Raw genomic sequence first — 17,232 nt, 5'->3', positions numbered from 1 at the left:
TCCTTTAAAGTAATTCTTGCAGGCTTTAAATTTTTTTAGTCAAATTCTATTTACAAATATTTTTTTTAATGTAAGAATTTAAGATCCTTTGGTAACTTTGTACCGGGTGGCACAGAAAGACTACATAATTTAGTTTATTTCTTTTATTCTGATGAACGTTTTATTTTGAAAAGCCACTAGATTCTGTCCAGCACATCTGGATCAGGCTCACAGGATTCATGTTGATTCATGTCCATAAAGGGCTGCTCTGGTCAATGACATTACTTCTCAAATTAACTTACCCGTATTTTCACGACCGTAGGGCGCACCGGGTCATAGGGCACAGTCTCAGTTATGGGTGATTTTACGGTATTTAACGCATACAAAAGGTGCACTGGGTTTTAAGGCGCGACACTTTAAAACATAACGGTAACGCGTGCATGCTAGTGTGTGTTTAAAAAAAGGCAGCGAGTGCAAAACTGAGTTGGTTGTGATTTATTTTTCTTTTTTTCAGTCATCAAACAGCATCCAAAAATCCATCAAAGTCCTCATCTTCTGTCTCTGAAATGAACAGCTGGGCTAAATAATAACTATAAACTGGAGCTAGGGGCAGAAAAGGTTGGGGGCTGCTAGTCCAGTGGACTTGGTCCAAATGGGAGGGGAAAGCTAAAACATTGATGGGGTCTGGTTATTCTTTAACATTCACTCAGAAGTGTTTCTAAAAATGAAGCAGTGGTTTCAAACGCTGATCATTTGGAGGGGGAGATTTTCTGACCAAGACGGGGTTTAAGAAACTGCTAACCTCTGATAATAACAAGTGCTGTGTCACATGTTTGATTGACAGCAGAGTTCAGGTGAGCTGAATGAAGCCACCTCCTTCCAACACGCATGTGGCTCTGAAGGAGAAAGCTGCTGTCTGACGCTTCACTTCTGCTGTGAATGGAGCTGTTTTAATCCCACAGCTCCATTATACAGGAGTTTGAGTGTTGATTTAAAGGTTTTTATTTTGTTTTTCTTAGGGTAAATACTGCTGTTTTTCTTATTCCCTGACTATGAATATTAAGAATGATGAACCTGAAGAGAATTTAAGTCTTGTTAGAAGTATTTTCTGTTTATAATAGTGTCTCTGTTTTAAAGTCAGGTTAAAAACAGGATAAAACAACTACATGCATATGCATGTATGTGCATTTTCTCTGGATAAACACAAGCATCTTTTGCCTGCAAAGGTTTCTTACGGGGAGCTGAAGCCTCTGGGTCCTGATGGAGTCACTTAATGATTTTTTTTCTGTGCGTGTATCGCAGAGTGGATGTTTGAATCCGGGCCCGCCTGTCCACCATCCTCCTGAGATGAACAAACAACTTCATGCTATTAATCATGCAAGACACAATAGTTGTACAGTGGAAAGATTCAGTTGCAAAGTAAATGGATTAGAGGAAAGTGAATTGCCTTATTGAAAAATTGTCAGGCAGGAAACACGGGGCAGATGGGCTGCACCGCAGGTGGTCAGTAGACCTGGGGGAGGAGCCTATTGCATCCGTGGGGAAGATGAGCATAAAATGCATGCTACTTATGCCAAAGGAGGCTTTGATTCTGCAGGAAGGAAATGCTCCACAGCCCAGCTTTCCAGGGGAAATCCAGTTGTAATGGATCCAAAACTGGGTCGCTGTCATTGTCCTCTTGTTTTGTTTTTGTGTTGGCGAGTGGAATTACAGGACCTTTGGTGTTTGTAAATGTAGCTGTCACTGGTTTCCAAAAACCCACCAACATGTTTCCACTTGTCATGGCTCAGTCAGTCCTCCAGGAGAAATCCCTGTAAGGTGTTCATTCCAGCTCTCAGCCATTTCAGGGGAAGATCTCTCATCGATTACCGATACGAAGCCCATCGGCACGACAGTGGTTGTGATTTTGGGCTACACACATAAAATTGATTTGAACTGAATCTCAGCTGTGAGAGAAAAGTGTGAAGGATTTCCATTTTTTTAAAAACTTTATTTGATTCATTATAGACATACTGTTTCTGCTGGTATTTCTAGTTAAATTGTCTTTTCTATATTTGCTTCAACATTTTCTCCTGACGTTTTACTTGTCTAAGAGTTTAAAATGGACAGAAGGACTCCACGATATCATGATGTGTGGTATTGCGATGACGATATGAACAAATGGAAAAACAAAAAACAACTAATGCATCACTTCTATTTCATTGCAACACTTTCATTTAAATAAAAGTCAGCATAAATTCTACTGCAAGATATCTCAGTTGGAGACCCGTAAGGACATGTATGTATGGGAAACGCGCCAAAGAACAAAACGATTATCTATGTCTGGTAAAACTCATGGAAGCAAAACTGATCTGGGGAACAATTACAAACAATGTAGGAAGTGTGCATTTGGGCTTTTTAAAACGTGATGGTTTCTCTGTCTAAGCATGTGTGTAAACATTTTGGATGCAATGCAAGCTGATATTGCAATGTTGAGACATTTTTGATTAACTGTGCAGGCCTAATGGAAAAGTTCATTTGAAAAACAGGATGTGTGCAAGGATGATACTTATAAAATGACTTTGACACGGATGGATGTTAAAGTTCTCTTAATGGTTAAATGTTTTTTATAGTCTTGGGTCTTCTTATTTAAGTGAATGACTTTTAAAGTCTTGTTCCACCATTACGGTCCTCAGGGCCACACAGACCGTTGAGGTTTTTAGGAGGAGGCTGAAGACCCACCTTTTTAATTTGGCTTTCATTTGGCTATTCTTATGTATTTATTTATTTCTATTCAAAGCATTTTATAGTTAATTTATGTAGACGATTATTCTTTGGATATACTACTCATTTTATTCATCTTCTGATCCGTTTTGTCCCTTCGGGGTCACGAGGCTGCTGGAGCCTATCCCAGCCACTTACGGGCGACACCCTGGACAGGTCGTCAGTCTGTCGCAGGGCCAATATCACACAATATAGAGTAACCAATTAGCCAGAGTCCCCAAAGAAAACCCACGCATGCACGGGGAGAACATGCAGACTACACACAGAAAGGTCCCCCATTGATGTTGTGTTTTTCAGGTCCCCCAGCCGGGACTTGACCCGGGGGCCTTCTTGCTGTGAGGCAAGAGCGCTAACCATTCAAACAATTCCTGTTGAAATTGCATTTTTGCTTTAGCAGAAATAACTTATAGTCAGAAATGTACAAATCTTAGTTGTAAAATGCAGCTATAACAAGGCAGAAATTAGGGGTGTAGGAAAGAATCAATTGGCGGTGTATCGCAATATTTCATTTGCCGATACTTGTATTGATTCAAAATACTGTCAGACTAAATTAATTTATTTAATAATTTATGAGTGTCCTTCAGAATCTGACTCTTATTTTGTACTTAAACCTCCAACCGCTAGTTGGGAGCACAGCACCCTGAGCCTCTCTGAGCAGCTCTACACTGCACCAAAACAAGATCTTGTGAGAATCAGCCTGTTAAATGCTAAATGTTTAGTCAGCCTCGCAGTTTTAGTTGTTAGGAGACATGTACTACTTAGTTTTTGCTATGGAAGTGAGCTGAACCAAAGCTCTGTGCCTCGCTGCTGCCAGTACCATATAAAAATGTGGATTGTAGTACTTTGTAGTGGGCTCCAGATGAGAACGAGTGACACTTAAGATATATCCTGATACATATGGTATTGTCAGACTCTTGCCAATACATAGCCCTAGCAGGAATTGATGCATTGTGTTTGGCTGGAATGAAGGGTAACTTGGGGTTTTCTGAGCCTTTGGGGTTGATGGGTTAATAAAGATGTTGCTGTATTGCTCCAACATGGGAAAATTCACTGGTAAAGAAAGTGAAGGCTTGCTTTTGAACCCTCTCTCAAAAGATGTGGCTGTTTATAGTAATAAGTATCTATCAACTCTTTTTTTTTTTTTTTTTTTAACTTATTTTTTCTCAAACGGATAAAAAACACAACAACTTTGTTTCCAGACAACAAGGTGAAAAGGTGGATTGATCCACAGGTTTTTCTGTATAGTCCCCAAGGTCTCATAGTGTGCTGTTCAGAAAAAACTCAACCCTTTTAAAACTTATGAGCAACTGGAAATAAGAGAAATGATTGATTACATCAATTCTGTCTCTTTTTTTTTTTTTGTAGATGAATGAGTTTAGAGAGAGTTTTCAGAGACAGTAGGGTTACAGATGCTTAATGATACGACCTGTGATGCTGGGGGGCTGAATAGCCCCATTCATTTATGGGACAATCTTAGTAATGAAAGGGCATCTAGTGGCAAACATAATGCTAGCACCACCATGAATGCAGGAACATGCTAGTTCTGACATGACGATAAGGTCTTCATTAAACCTGCTATGCCTGCTTCTGTCCACAATCCTCTGCCGGATATCAAACCGATGTTCTTCTGTTTCATGTCAGGGTGGAGAGGTCCACAGACCAGGTCATCAAGCCTGTCAACGTGGAGGCCTTATCCAAATGGGTGGGAAAGATCCCCCCTGACGTGGTGAGGGACATGGCTGTCATCGCCCCCATGCTTTCCAGGCTGGGTTACGACCCGCACGCCAACCCCCCCAACTACGGCCAGCCCGACCCCAAGGTTCTGGACAACACTCGGAGGGTGAGTGCTCTGCTGCTCCCTGAATTTTGACTTTAGTTCAGCTTTAAAAGAATGATGATGTGGGCTTTGCTTCAGAGAATGACAATGATCTTTGCTGCTTTTTGTATTATTCATTTTTTTGTCTGTATGACACGTCAGCCTGAAGCTGATTGGCTCTTGGGGCAGAAAGAATAAAGCAGCTGTTCCACTAATCTACTCTAGGTGATGCATGTCAGTTATTTCTGATCCGTTTTTCTGTGTCAGCACGCCCTGTAACGATGGATGTGGTTCACTTCCATGATAGAATCCATCTTTTCATTGTAACATTTATTGCATGGGGGTGGAGAGAGAGGACAGCTGTTTCCAAAAACAAACCAGAAATAACCATTCAGGAAAGACATTTCAAATAAAACATGGCTAGACAGATATGAGTTTATTAATCCCACAGTAGTAAGAAGGACTAAGCTATTTAGTTGTGAAAAGCATGAAGAAAATGTGGTAAAAATCACAAAAATAAGTGTTGTCAGTTTTTTGGGAAGTGATGTTTCTGTTTAAAAATTAAGAATCTGTTTTTTTTTCGCAAAGATGTTTCAGAGGATAGGTGGCAGCCCTGGCAGTGTCTGACAGAGGAGCTAACCCCCCCTCCATCCCTCTGACAGACAGGAACACTGACTCACTTGCTGTACCTGCGAGAGCCTTTGTCAGTGTGTAAAAATAACCCTGTGATGTCACCAGGGTGCCTTGAACAGGGATCTAGAGTTTTGTTTCCAGCAGTCTACACCACTAGCTGTGTCTCCTGTTTACCACTAACTAGGGATGGTGGTAACAATTGGGAAAGCGAAAAACATTCATTAGTTATAGTTTAAATTAAACACAGTTACAATAAGATGATCTTTTTTCTGCTTTCATCAAACACTTGAGTTTGAATCCTGCAGCAAACGATTTCAGTGATGTGAATCTGAAAGGGTTTTTTAAAGAATGAGTGGGTGTTTCTACATATCAGGATTTATTAGACAAAGGCTGATTGAGATGGTAATACTATCTGGAAAACCTTTGATTATGAATGTGTGTTTGGTAAAGCCCATTGACTGTATAAGAGAACTGGACTGAGTGACCTCTCTCCCCTCGAGTTCCAAACAAAAAGTACCCACTTGTTCCAATAAGCCAAAATCCCATGGACTTCTATAGAGAAATGAACAGCTATTAGTCATTCTATCGGTGAGAATAACCATTCTTGCTTTGATACCTTTTTTGTAACATGTTCTTGATAATCCTCATTCTTTCATATTTTATTTGTAGTGCAAAGTATTCAAGTTATAAAATGCTCAGTCAGATGCCTCAGTCAAAGTAGATGCTCTCACATTGAACATTAGAAGCTGTTGATTGACAGATTCTCCAGAGCCCACTTTCAGTGGTAGGGCTGTGGACTTCCAACAAGCTTCATCCTGATTGGCGACAGTAGCTGCCGTAGAAACGTTATCTCAGACCAACTGGGACCAATCACTGCTTATTGATGCCGTCTGTCTCCATCATGGCACTGTCCGTCCGTCCGGTCATGGAACTTGGCTTTTGGGACATGGAGATGTCCGTGTTGCTAAAATGGCGACTGAATGGCTTTGATTTGGTTTGAGCCTGAAGTAAAGGCTTCTCTATGAGTGACGTCACACTCACTCAGTTCAGTTCTTTAAGGCAGTCAGTGGTAAGAACTCTCTTACACACTGGAATAACTGGCTAAAACTAACAAAGACAGCATTCGATTCACAGTCAAGAAATTCAGTAGTTTTCCTCCATTGAAAAGGATATGTGACCACAGCCTGTGATGTGTCTGTAGATGGCAAATAAAAGTCATCCCAAATGTTTCCTTACGTTGAAATGTGCTTACAGGAACATGTCAAACATGCTAACCTGACAGAAGCTGTTCAGCTTCCAGAGATCCTCAAACATTGAGTACATTAATAATGCTAAGTTTATTCTCTAACTTATCTTTAGAGACTCTTTTTTTTTTTTTTTTTCATGCTCGAACAGAGACATGTAGCAGACAAGTGACTATCTGTGCTTTTGTAAACGGACTTAGAGGAGGCGGGCTCACACAGGAATTCACTAATCCTTCAGTTCCTACCTGACCTTGGAGCTTAGAAACTTTGTGATTTTGCAGGAACATCATGCTCTTTTGTTGTTCTTCTAGTCAGATGTCCAACCAGTCTGTCTAACCTTGTTTTCACGGCTATTTTTGGAGTACACTATGATTTATTAAACTCTCCTCCTCCAGCGGGGCTGTGGGTAGACATCTGCAGCTTGTCCACCACGTTCAGCTTTTTTTAAAATCTCTCAAGGACTGTGGAGGCCGAGGTTTTACAGTCTGCTCGACTTCATAGATGATTGGTGTTCTTAGTGTTTGGTCAGAGAGGTGCTTGGGTCAACATCTTAAAAGAAGAGATGTGATGAACTCAAAAATGGCTGTAAATCATTGGGACAGGGGAAAAAAAGCTTTCCCTTCTCTTGTGCAGAGTTCTGCTGAGAGCCGAGGAAACGAGGCGCCTCAGTTTCCACCACTGCAGCTCTGTCTGGGAATTATTTGGTTTAGAAATGCCAAACTGAAGTCATTCCTGAAATCAAGTAAAGCTGGAAAATGATGTGAGGTTTCTATGTGAGATAATAGTTTAGTGTTGAAGCCTGAATGTCTTTCCACTGGCCTCACAGATGGAACTAGTCTTTTTGGCCAACATATTTTATGGTTACACATTGTTTTCAATAATAACGTACTAAAATAAAGCCATGATTTCTGTAAAACATCCAGAAATACTTAAGTTCAGTGGGTTATTTTGCTTCAGCTGGAGCTATAGAAGACCACAGCTTGTGATTTTTCCTGTTTTTTAGGAAGTTTTTTAAGCTGAAAATCCTCCCATTCAATCGTTCCTTTACACGCATCAGTCGTCCTGATCCCTTTGCTGAAAAACAAAGCATGATGTTTCCACCTCCATGCTTTACAGCAGGTATGGTGTTCTTTGGATGCAACTCAGCATTGTTTCTCCTCCAAATACGATGAGCAGAGTTCTGTTCTGTTTTGGTTTCTTCTGACCATAGGACATTCTCCCAATCCTCTTCTGGATCATTCAAATGCTCTCTAGCAAACTTAGACGCTCCTGCACATGTACTGGGTTTAGCAGGGGGACACGTCTGACCACATCAGAAGCATGTTAATATTTAGACGACGAAAAAAAAGCTACCGTATTTTTACGACCATAGGGCGCGGTCTCAGTCACGGGGGATTTTTCCGCCTTTGACACATACAAAAGGCGCAATGGGTGTTAAGGCGTGGGCACGTAAACGTCTCTCTGCTTTTCTCCCCCCTAGCGAAAAAAGCAGCTTAAAGCCACACACACAAACACTCAATGTGTGTTTAAAAAAATCTGAGCTAATTTTGATGTATTTTTCATTTTCCTCCGCGTAGCTGATAGCTGCGGTCCAAACAGGCCTTCAGCCATCTTGTTAACAAGTGTTGGGACCTGGGCCTTAGCCCCGCCCATGGCCACTAAGACTCACGGGAAGTGTTGATTCCCACACCATTAGGGAGCTGTGAAGAGAAGTGATAACCATATTGTTATACTAATTTTGTTAATTCATGGTAAATGGGCAATGCTGGTGTTGTCAGTCTGCTTCTCTGCCTACCCCTCCCTTACTGACATGGTTGAGGGTTACAAGATAGAAGAAGCATGTCCAGTCTGAAACTGCAGACAGTTGCTCTGCAGTTAGGTTACAGTTGGGCTTTACATCTTTCTCCCTTCCTCACACAGTCTTCTTCTACGACCCACAACTACACATTAGACGCACCGGCTCACAGGGCGCCCCCTGTTGGCTGAAGAAAATTTATGACTTTTAGGTAGTGAAAATACACATAAAACCGAAAACACAACTAGTTAGGACTGATGAAGCAACTAGCTTAAGGACGACTTTATGTCCACATGCCGTGACTCACCTAGAGGAATAGGAACCTTCATTGACATCTTTTAACAGAAAAATGCAAGACTGTGTCTTTTGAAATGAACAGTTGGATCCAACAGGATGATGTCATGACTTTAGGACTGATTTCACACTTTTCCTTGGAAGCAGTTACCTCCTAAAGCAAATGTGGATCGGGTTAAACATATGGGAACAATAAAAAAAACTGTGAATGATTTAGCATAAAAGTAAAACGAAAACATAACGAGTAGAAGCCGCCACTTTACCTACAATTTATCTGGAAAGTCCTTTACAATTGGTCATGTGATGCTCTGTTGACTCTCCGTTGGAGGATTAAAGGGGCTTGTCATGTCCTGTGTGGAACTCCTTACTTGAAAGTTTAGAGACACTGAAAGACGGTTCAGTTAAACCATACTAGTTTAAAACTGAAATGAGTTGAACAGAAAGGAGCAGAGCTTGACTGCAGTGAGTGGACTCTAAAATGACTGCTTGTTTTTTTATTTTGACATCATTAAGTGGAGCCATGAGATCATCTTAGCTGTGACTGAATGGGAGCAAATGGATCAGCTGCAGAGCTTCCTATGCTCACTTTTTAACACTAAAATGTAATAATACAGTCTCATCATTTGTTGAACTGCTGATATGTATTCATGTCTTTACCACAGAAACCTCCAAAGTGGAAATACTGTTATTGATCCAGTAGTTTATTTAGGTTTCACATTTGTGAACACAATTACATTTAAATAATTGTTAATGCATGAGAGAAGGCTCCGACCTCAGAATCTGTTCCACTCCGTAACAAATCAAATCTGGACTTGTAAGCATTAAGTTAGATTTCCAAATTGTCATGCATGTGAAATGTAGCACGAATTCTGTTGAGGTTAGCACATTTGGCCTCCATGTCTGGAGAGGAACAAGCTAAACAAGCTGAGTGAATAACATTGTTCAGCTCTCTATTGACTTGAATAGATGAGACAGCAGATCTTTTTCTCTTATTTTCTAACCGAATACAAAGTATCATCTCATCCTCCTTTAGTGTAATCCAGCTGTGTGTGAAGCATCATTTCTCTCCATGAGAATCCTCTTTCCTTAATGAGGCGCCTGGCTAAAAAGAAAAAAATATATATAAACCACTACATATTTGAAATAGAACTGATCTTCATTTAAAAAAAATGAGATATTCAAAAATAAAAACTTTTCATAGTAATGTTTCACTTTACTATGAAATGTTTACATCAAAGTGTAAGTCAAATGATGACATCAAGAATATAAACGGAATTTACTCATATAGTATTGAGAGTGAAACCGTCCCAATCAATGAATGCTGACAGAGAAAGATTGGAGCTTGTTCAGAAAAGGTGAACAAAGCAGAAGCAGGCAACTTTCCAGGCTGACGGTGGGATGCATGCAGCTGTTTGGATCGTTGTGTTGGGGTCAGTTTGTCATATTTCCCGGCTGTAACATGAGAACACAGCAGAATGTTTCTTTGTGTTATGCTGTTGGAAACTCTTTTTCAGTTTTCCACATGTGAGCACGCTCCTCCCACTGATTCCCTCTTCATGCCGGTAGCTCCTCTTCATCACTCCGTCATGCCCGTTATTGCTTTGAAGATGCATCTGCAGCGTTGTGTACATATTTCAGCTGCAGCAAACATGCGTCTGGATGTGCTACTTCCTCCTGAAACCGTGTCCGTACAGTCCACGGCCCGGCTCCTCAAAGCCCCTTTTCTGATTTCTGCTGTTCACATCTGCAGATAATCAGTGCGTTTCCCTGCATCAGCTCCAGCTGCAGGCTTTTATCACCTTTCCCCCCTCTGCTCCGTGACTCGGGGCTCTTTCATGCAGAGGAGGAGCTGACGTCTCTGCAGAAGTGGACTCAAATCTTTAGTTTGCTTAGAAAGCTGGTTCAGGAGAAGACTTTCCGCCCCAGAGGGGCAACTACACCTTTTACATGAAGTTATGCATGGAGATATGAAGATGAATCTTATTGCTCCTTTTTCATACTCTCAATAAAACAACTGTAGTTTAAGTTTCCTTTTTGATACTTTTTCTTTTCCAATACTTTTTGAGTCTTGATCTGATTAGTGCTGGACAGACTAACCTGCGTTTTATAATTCAACTGCTCCTACTCTTAAAGAAAATGAATAAATAAATATATATTCTGTTATAACTATTCCAATCCTCAGGTTTGACTGAAGATTTCAATCATCAAGTGTGGGACAGGAGGAGAAACTCAGCCTGAAGCCTCCAGAGCAGTTTGTGTAAAGCTGCAACAGTTTCCTAAAACACCAGTAAATGCAAAGAAGTCATAACAGTTGTTTTTGAACAGTTACTGAACACACAAGGCCTTGTCCTGGGCAATGGTCAGTCATTTTTTGTTTTTTTTATTTTAGAGTCACATCATGTGGGAAGTTTTTAACCTTAGTTGTTTTATACTTTTCCTAATTTAAACTAAAGAAACAGTGTAAATCATTTAAAATATCATTTTTTTATTAAATTAGGGCTGCACAATATAAGGAAATTTTGGGATACGCGATATTAGTGATCAATATTCGATGAGAATATAACTTGGGATACATAAACAAATAGAAAACAAACAAAAAACAAAATGTCCATTTCACTGCAACAGCTTGATTTAAATAGGAGTCAACATGTCTTACATTACATGACTCTAGTCTACATCCAAGGCATAAAAGGGCTCAATACATAAAATACATAAAGGGATTGGTTTGACTTGTTAAATGGTGTATACTTGTATAGCGCTGTTCTACCTTCCTCGAAGCGGTTTATAGTCCCATTCACACACTGATGACTGCGCCAGAGACCAGGTGGGGTTCAGTGCCTTGCCCAAGGACCCTTCAAGGCGGGAACTGAACCTGCAATCTTCCGATCAGAGGTCGACCGCCCTACTGCTCTACCAAAATAGCCCCCTTACGGCCTAAATACTTCAATCTGTCATAAGATTGTTTTAGCCCATTCAAGGTAACCATTTATCACAGTTCGCCGTCATATTGCACAGCTTGATATTGCGGTAACGATAAAGTTCTGATTTATTGTGCAGGCCTATAAATTATATACAGCAGGGTTTAAAAAAAGCCCTAATAGATATAATAATTCAATTCTGGAGTGATGTGCCACCAAGTGCTTTCTGGGAAATCTTTGGTAACTGTACGGAAGACTGGAAGCTTGAGGTCAATCCCTGAAAATGATTCAATTCTCTATGTAGGTGGAAAGAGAAGAACACTCATACATATTTACCAAATGAGGAAGAATTCAACCTCTACCTGTGATTGGTGGAAAGATTCTCTTTGGTCCCAAATCAAATCCTAAATCTTTCATAGTCTCTGCTGACTTTATGTCCTGCCTGTTTTTCCTGTTTACACGTCTGTTTCCTGCCACTGTTCATTAATGCCAGACACACAACAGATTCACAAACAGCTGATTGTATCAAATGCTGAGCCTCTGCAAGAGTTCATGTCATGCAGCTGCAGCTAAATGGACCCCACAGGACCTGCACTGCTCCCTGTGACCCTCAGATGACGCGCTGCAGTTCACCTTCAGGCCGCAGCCAGGATGATCAAGGGTCACTGTTGTGGGAGTCTAACATGGAATAGAATCAGAGAAAGCGTTGGGATGACAGGTCTTGGCTTTCCTGCTCTCCCTGGATCTGGTCCATGTCTGAAACACATCCTCTCTGAATTCCTGCTCTCTCCTGTCTGCTATGGAAAAGTGTCTGCAGCCGACCCAACTCCTGGATTTACATGGCAAGTTTTAAAACAGATTTTTAGAAAAAGACCCTCGTGAGGCCTTTAGGGGTCTACGAGCAGAACCTAAAAACATTTAAAAGAGGACATGTTGTGTTTGTGTTGTAAATAATCTTAGTCACAGTTTAACAACACAGAGAAGCTGCTGTCGGGAAGGTGATGTTAAAGAAACTAGGGTAAACCTAAAAGACGGATTTGGAGTGGCGCTGAGAGCAGCTGATGGTCACATCTCATCCTCTGACAGCCTCCGTCAGAATCGGAATCTCCTGTTATTGATCTGCAATAAGCTCAGAGGAGGGAACCTGTGGCCCCCCCACTGCATGTTCTACATCCCAAACACGCCTGCTCCTGATTCAGATTGGTTTGAATAAAGAAAAACTTTGAATATTTTATGTATGTCCCCCATCATGATAAAAATGCTACAAGGACATGTTAAAAACACCCAAAACACACCTATATAATTTATGCATATACATAAAAATGAATGATTTAGTGCAAAACGGGCTAAAAGGATGCAATTAGCATGTTAAAAGTGCACAACTGAACCACTTCAGAATAAGACCAACTTGTTGAAAGAGTTACTGGGAAAGCTGTCTGCTATTTTAGAGGAACCTTCGCAAATACAAGGAATGAGGTCTGCCCACCTGATTATCAAAAAACACGCCCTGAACACGCAAACACACACAGGGTTGTCACGAAAGGGAAATAAATCAAAACCCTTTTGAAATCCACACTTGCCCCCTCTGGTAATCTGCCTTCAGGGGCTTTTCATGGTCCTGCAACCTGTGCAACTTTCTGGTTTTGTCTCCGATTGCGGAACAGGAGGTGGAGGTTTGGATGAATCAAAAATCCCTGTTCAGTAGTCAGCATTTGGTCACATTAGCTAGCCGCATCGACCGCCGCCGCATCGACCGGCGAGTCCCCCTGAGGTGCTCTCTCCGTGCAGCACAGGGTCCTCCTCTGCTGTGAGCTGATGCATCATGGACGCCCATTCACAGTGGAAACACGTGCAGCCGGGGGGGCACAGGACCAGCCCCTCCCTCAACAAGGCGTGTTGCAGCAGAACATGTATGTGCATGAAAAGTGCTGCATGCCAGCGGCCTGCAGACGTGATGCAGCGCTGGCATGCATGCATGCAGACCTCTGATCCTGCTCGGTAGCAGCTAGCTGTTTTCTGAGGAAATGACTTTATCGTCACAGGGACATCCAAACCCCCACAGTAGGTAATTCCAGTGTCTCACTCTGCCCCTCCCTCATTGAACTGCTTTCAAAGTTCTTACATGCCTGAAAAGTTTCCTTCCTCAGAGGAAGGAAGTGCATGAGTGTGTTCAGTCCGGACCTGCTCTGGCAGCGGCTCCGGCATGTTTGACCCCAGGCAGCAGAGGTCGGCCCCCAGTGGGGGTTTCTGTGGGTCCTCCCAGCAGGCGCCATTGTCGTTCTGGGGGGGAGCCGCTCTGGGTGGAGGCAGACGTTTCTGCTCTCAGTCCTGTCAGACTTTCTGGGTCATTCTGTTTCTTCCTGGCTCTGCTGATTCAGTCATTTTAGAAACTGGTGACTCTGGAGGTTTTTGTCAGAAATTCTTGTCAATACTGTTGACTTTACAGAAAATCATATTTGCATTTGAAAAAATGTACGAATGAATATTTTATTGCAATGGCCAAAGTGTGGATTGTAGATAAATAAAACTATGAGGATCCAGTTTAAATATGAAACTTTGTGCCAGTTTGAATGTAATTTTAAAGTTGTCTGAATTTCAAATTGGACTTGATGGAAGATAGAATTCTAAATGTGTTACCATTTAGAGCAACACTAGCACTAAAGCTTTGATGTGGAAGCCAAACACTGGGGAGGACATGAGTGTAATTAGAGACAGCAGCCGATGTTAGTCCTGCTGCTGCTGTAATTTGAAAGAGCCTGAAGATTTGGCAGAAGGAGTCTCTTGTTGGAAGATGACAGGAAGGAGGTTCAGCAGCGCTTCACTTCCTTCCTTCCTTCCTTCTGTCTGAGGAGCTCCTCTCCTCTTTGTGTCTAGTGCCAGTGTTGTGTTTTTTTAGGTTGGCATCAGCAGATCTCTGGGTAATCTTGAGGTCAGAATCTATTCACCCTCAGGGTTCCGCTACTTCTCTGACGGACAGTCTGATCTATGTGAGGAGACGGCGCCCCCTGTCTGCTGCACCTGCAGGCGGCGCTCTGCCTCTCCTCATTCCTCATGTCTGTTGCATGCTTCACCCGTCTGCCAGCACAGGTTTGGCGCCTCTTTTTAAACTCGGTCTCTGCAGCAGATGGAGAGTGTCGCCTTTCATTCAGATGTTTTCTGCGTAGCGTGCAGCCTTCCTGAACATCTTGATAAGGGGGATTGATTCTACAGAAGAAACCTTTACTGAGTGCTTTTGAGCGGTCTGTGAGTGAAAGGGCTGACATGTGGACTGACTGAGTGGATGTGCAGATGGTCTGGGCTTTATGGGAATAAAGAGCTCAGGGTCAAAGTTGTTTAGGCTCACGGCTGAGTACAGAACGATACCTGCAGGGAAAAGGAAGACGAACCTTCTGGTGTTTTTCTTCCCTCTGATTCTGATCTTTCTTTAAATGTCACACATCCTGTTCTTCATTCAACGAGGTGTTACTTCCTGTTTTGATCGTTTTTAAGGCGAGGGGTTTGAACGGCGCAGGAGTTCATTTCTTCTGAGGAACTGGGTCAGACAGGCGGACTGTGGTCTGATCCAGGAACCGTTTCTGTTCACGTGTTTACCAACTCTGGTACAGTTTACTTTAGTGTTGATGCCGTTTGGACCAAAGCAGACATTATTGAGGAGGTGTAGGTGATGATCAGTATTTCATGGTAGAGGGGACGCTGTTTTCTTCTTCATGTTTGTTTATGGGGAAATACTGCCACCAAGGGAGCAGTTGTTGCTACTGCAGCCTTTGTTTGGTCTGCTTCACTCTGGGATCCTCTCCTGTGGGAAATCAAACCAGACCAGATGGTGTGTGTGCTTTAGCAGCATTCTTGGCCGTTTGAACCGAGTCCTCAGGACTTGTGGTATGAAAGCTGCCTGAGACTGCTGGGATGTTCGTGGAGCCTAAAAACAATGTTAAAAAGCTTCCAGGCTTTGTTTCATGAGCTCAGTTAACCCAGGACTTTGTTTCACACCGAAGCAGCTTAGAGCTCTTCTGTCCTCCTGAAAACACCTCAGGACTTGGTGTGTCCGGATCTGCGTCTCAGGCTTTAAGGCAGTGACGTTTGTGTCTCTGCCATGGATGCCCAGCTGCTGACTCTTCAGGCTCTAAACCTGGCCCTCTGTTTTCCAGGTCTTTAAAGGTGAATTTCAGCTCCCAGATTTCCTAAAAGAGCAGTCACAGGTACAGTAACACTTCTGCCTGTTACCAAGCCTTCTCTTCCGCCTCCTCTTCCAGATTGAGCCTTTTTCTGGTGTGTGTTTTCAGTTCACGCTCGGTTGAAGTTCCAGATTTCCATCTGCTCTTTAGTTCTTCATCTCCTATTTTTCTCTTGAGTTTTCTGGCCATCTCGTGCAGCCTGTTGATGTTTTCAGTTTTGGGCTCATATTTTTCTGTTGATTCTGGGTAGGGGTCTCATGCTGGCTCCAGTGCTCTTCTGCCCCCTGCTGGTAGCCTGATGAATCTGCATCTCTTCATCATCACTGTTCCTGCCGCTGAATGTTGTGACTCAGCGGTTTGTCTCTGAATGCTAACACGTCTCTTGGTCCACACAGATCCAGAAGTCTGCAGAGAAGTCCAGCCCCAGTTAGGACCAGACGGGGCGCCACCGCCGCCATACCGAGGTACAGCTTGAACCCCCACACACTAAAGTGAGCCTGAATCCTGAAGAGTGACAATGTGATGAACCAGAACTGTGGGTCATGCTGATGTTGGGTTTGGAGAGGATGTGCAGAACAGCAGCCCACTAGAATGAAAACATCTTTTGGATCAGACTGTGTCCAGGGAGGAAAATCTACTGACTGGCTGCATGAGAAACAGCTCCTTATGCAATTTTATATGCAGAGTGTGTATCTAAAAAAAACCTTAAATGCATTTATGAAAAGAGGAACTAAATCAAGTCATTCTTATATGTGATTAGAAAACTACTAGAAAAACATTAAGGCGTTGCCTTGTCCTTGCTCCGTGTTCAAACTCGGTTTTGATTTGCTAAACCATTCTGTCTCCGTTAAGCTTTTGAACCAATCAGAGCCTTTGGTTGTTTTCTCTCTGCGTAAGGCGTCGCCCAAAGGATGAAGGGAGAAGGTAAACGATTAAATGAATCCTGCAGCTGAACGGATTTGAAAGAAAAAAAGGGGTTTTACATCAATCAAATGTAAATGATTCTCTAACTTCACTGAATAATTTCTTGAAAATACATTTACAAACTCATGTGTTATTTAATAAACAGTAAATGCTGTCTAAAATGTGGAATAAAGAACCACTTGACCATAGTATGGTTTGGATTTGAAAATAATTGTTGAATCCAAAATGGAATCAACTTCATATGTCATTTGAATCCCTAAACATCTATATCATTGTTTAAACCCTCCATAGCTGTGAATGTGGTCATGTTGAAGTAGAGAAACTGCAGCAGATGGTCATTTTAAGGTGTTGAGATGTTTGGGGCTTTCACCCTTCTCTATCAGGTTTGCCTGCATCTGTGAAAGCAGTTAGTTTCACATTTAAATTTAATCTCTAACCAAAGAAGAAGCTGAAGAAGCTTCATTTCCTCTCGCTGGTTTCTGAGACAGAGTCCTCATTCCAGTTGGATGTAGTGTTACAGCATCAGGAAGAGGGATGCCAGGCAGCTGAGGGCAGAGAAGGTCCTGCTAGCAGATTTTCCTCAAACAGCTAAAATGCAACATCAAAGAAAATGGTTTTATGTTGCAAATGTTCCTCTTCTTTCAAGGATAGTGTCTTCCACACAAGTTAGGATTGGATGGGTTCAGCAGAT

General features: G+C 42.1%; 1 protein-coding gene across 12 annotated transcripts in view; it reads left to right on the top strand.

Annotated features, from left to right (window-relative positions):
• tpst1 (tyrosylprotein sulfotransferase 1) overlaps positions 1 to 17,232 on the top strand; it is a 40,947-nt gene that overhangs the window by 22,836 nt on the left and 879 nt on the right. For 5 of the 12 annotated variants that reach the window (XM_004075943.5, XM_011483001.4, XM_020708499.3 and 2 more), the window contains 3 exons: positions 4,384 to 4,582; positions 15,591 to 15,641; positions 16,013 to 16,081. In XM_004075943.5, coding sequence (XP_004075991.1) covers positions 4,384 to 4,582; positions 15,591 to 15,641; positions 16,013 to 16,048 — 286 coding nt within the window. In that variant the 3' untranslated portion in view covers positions 16,049 to 16,081. Of the gene's footprint in view, positions 1 to 4,383; positions 4,583 to 10,706; positions 10,833 to 15,590; positions 15,642 to 16,012; positions 16,109 to 17,232 lie in introns of those variants that run through there. The other 7 variants (XM_011483002.4, XM_078929977.1, XM_078929976.1 and 4 more) reach the window with 4 other exon arrangements.

The sequence above is a fragment of the Oryzias latipes genome, chromosome 13, assembly GCF_053564925.1.
Source record: "Oryzias latipes strain Hd-rR chromosome 13, Olatipes_Hd-rR_3.1".
Taxonomy (NCBI): Eukaryota; Metazoa; Chordata; class Actinopteri; order Beloniformes; family Adrianichthyidae; genus Oryzias; species Oryzias latipes.
This window is presented reverse-complemented; position numbering and strand designations above follow the sequence as displayed.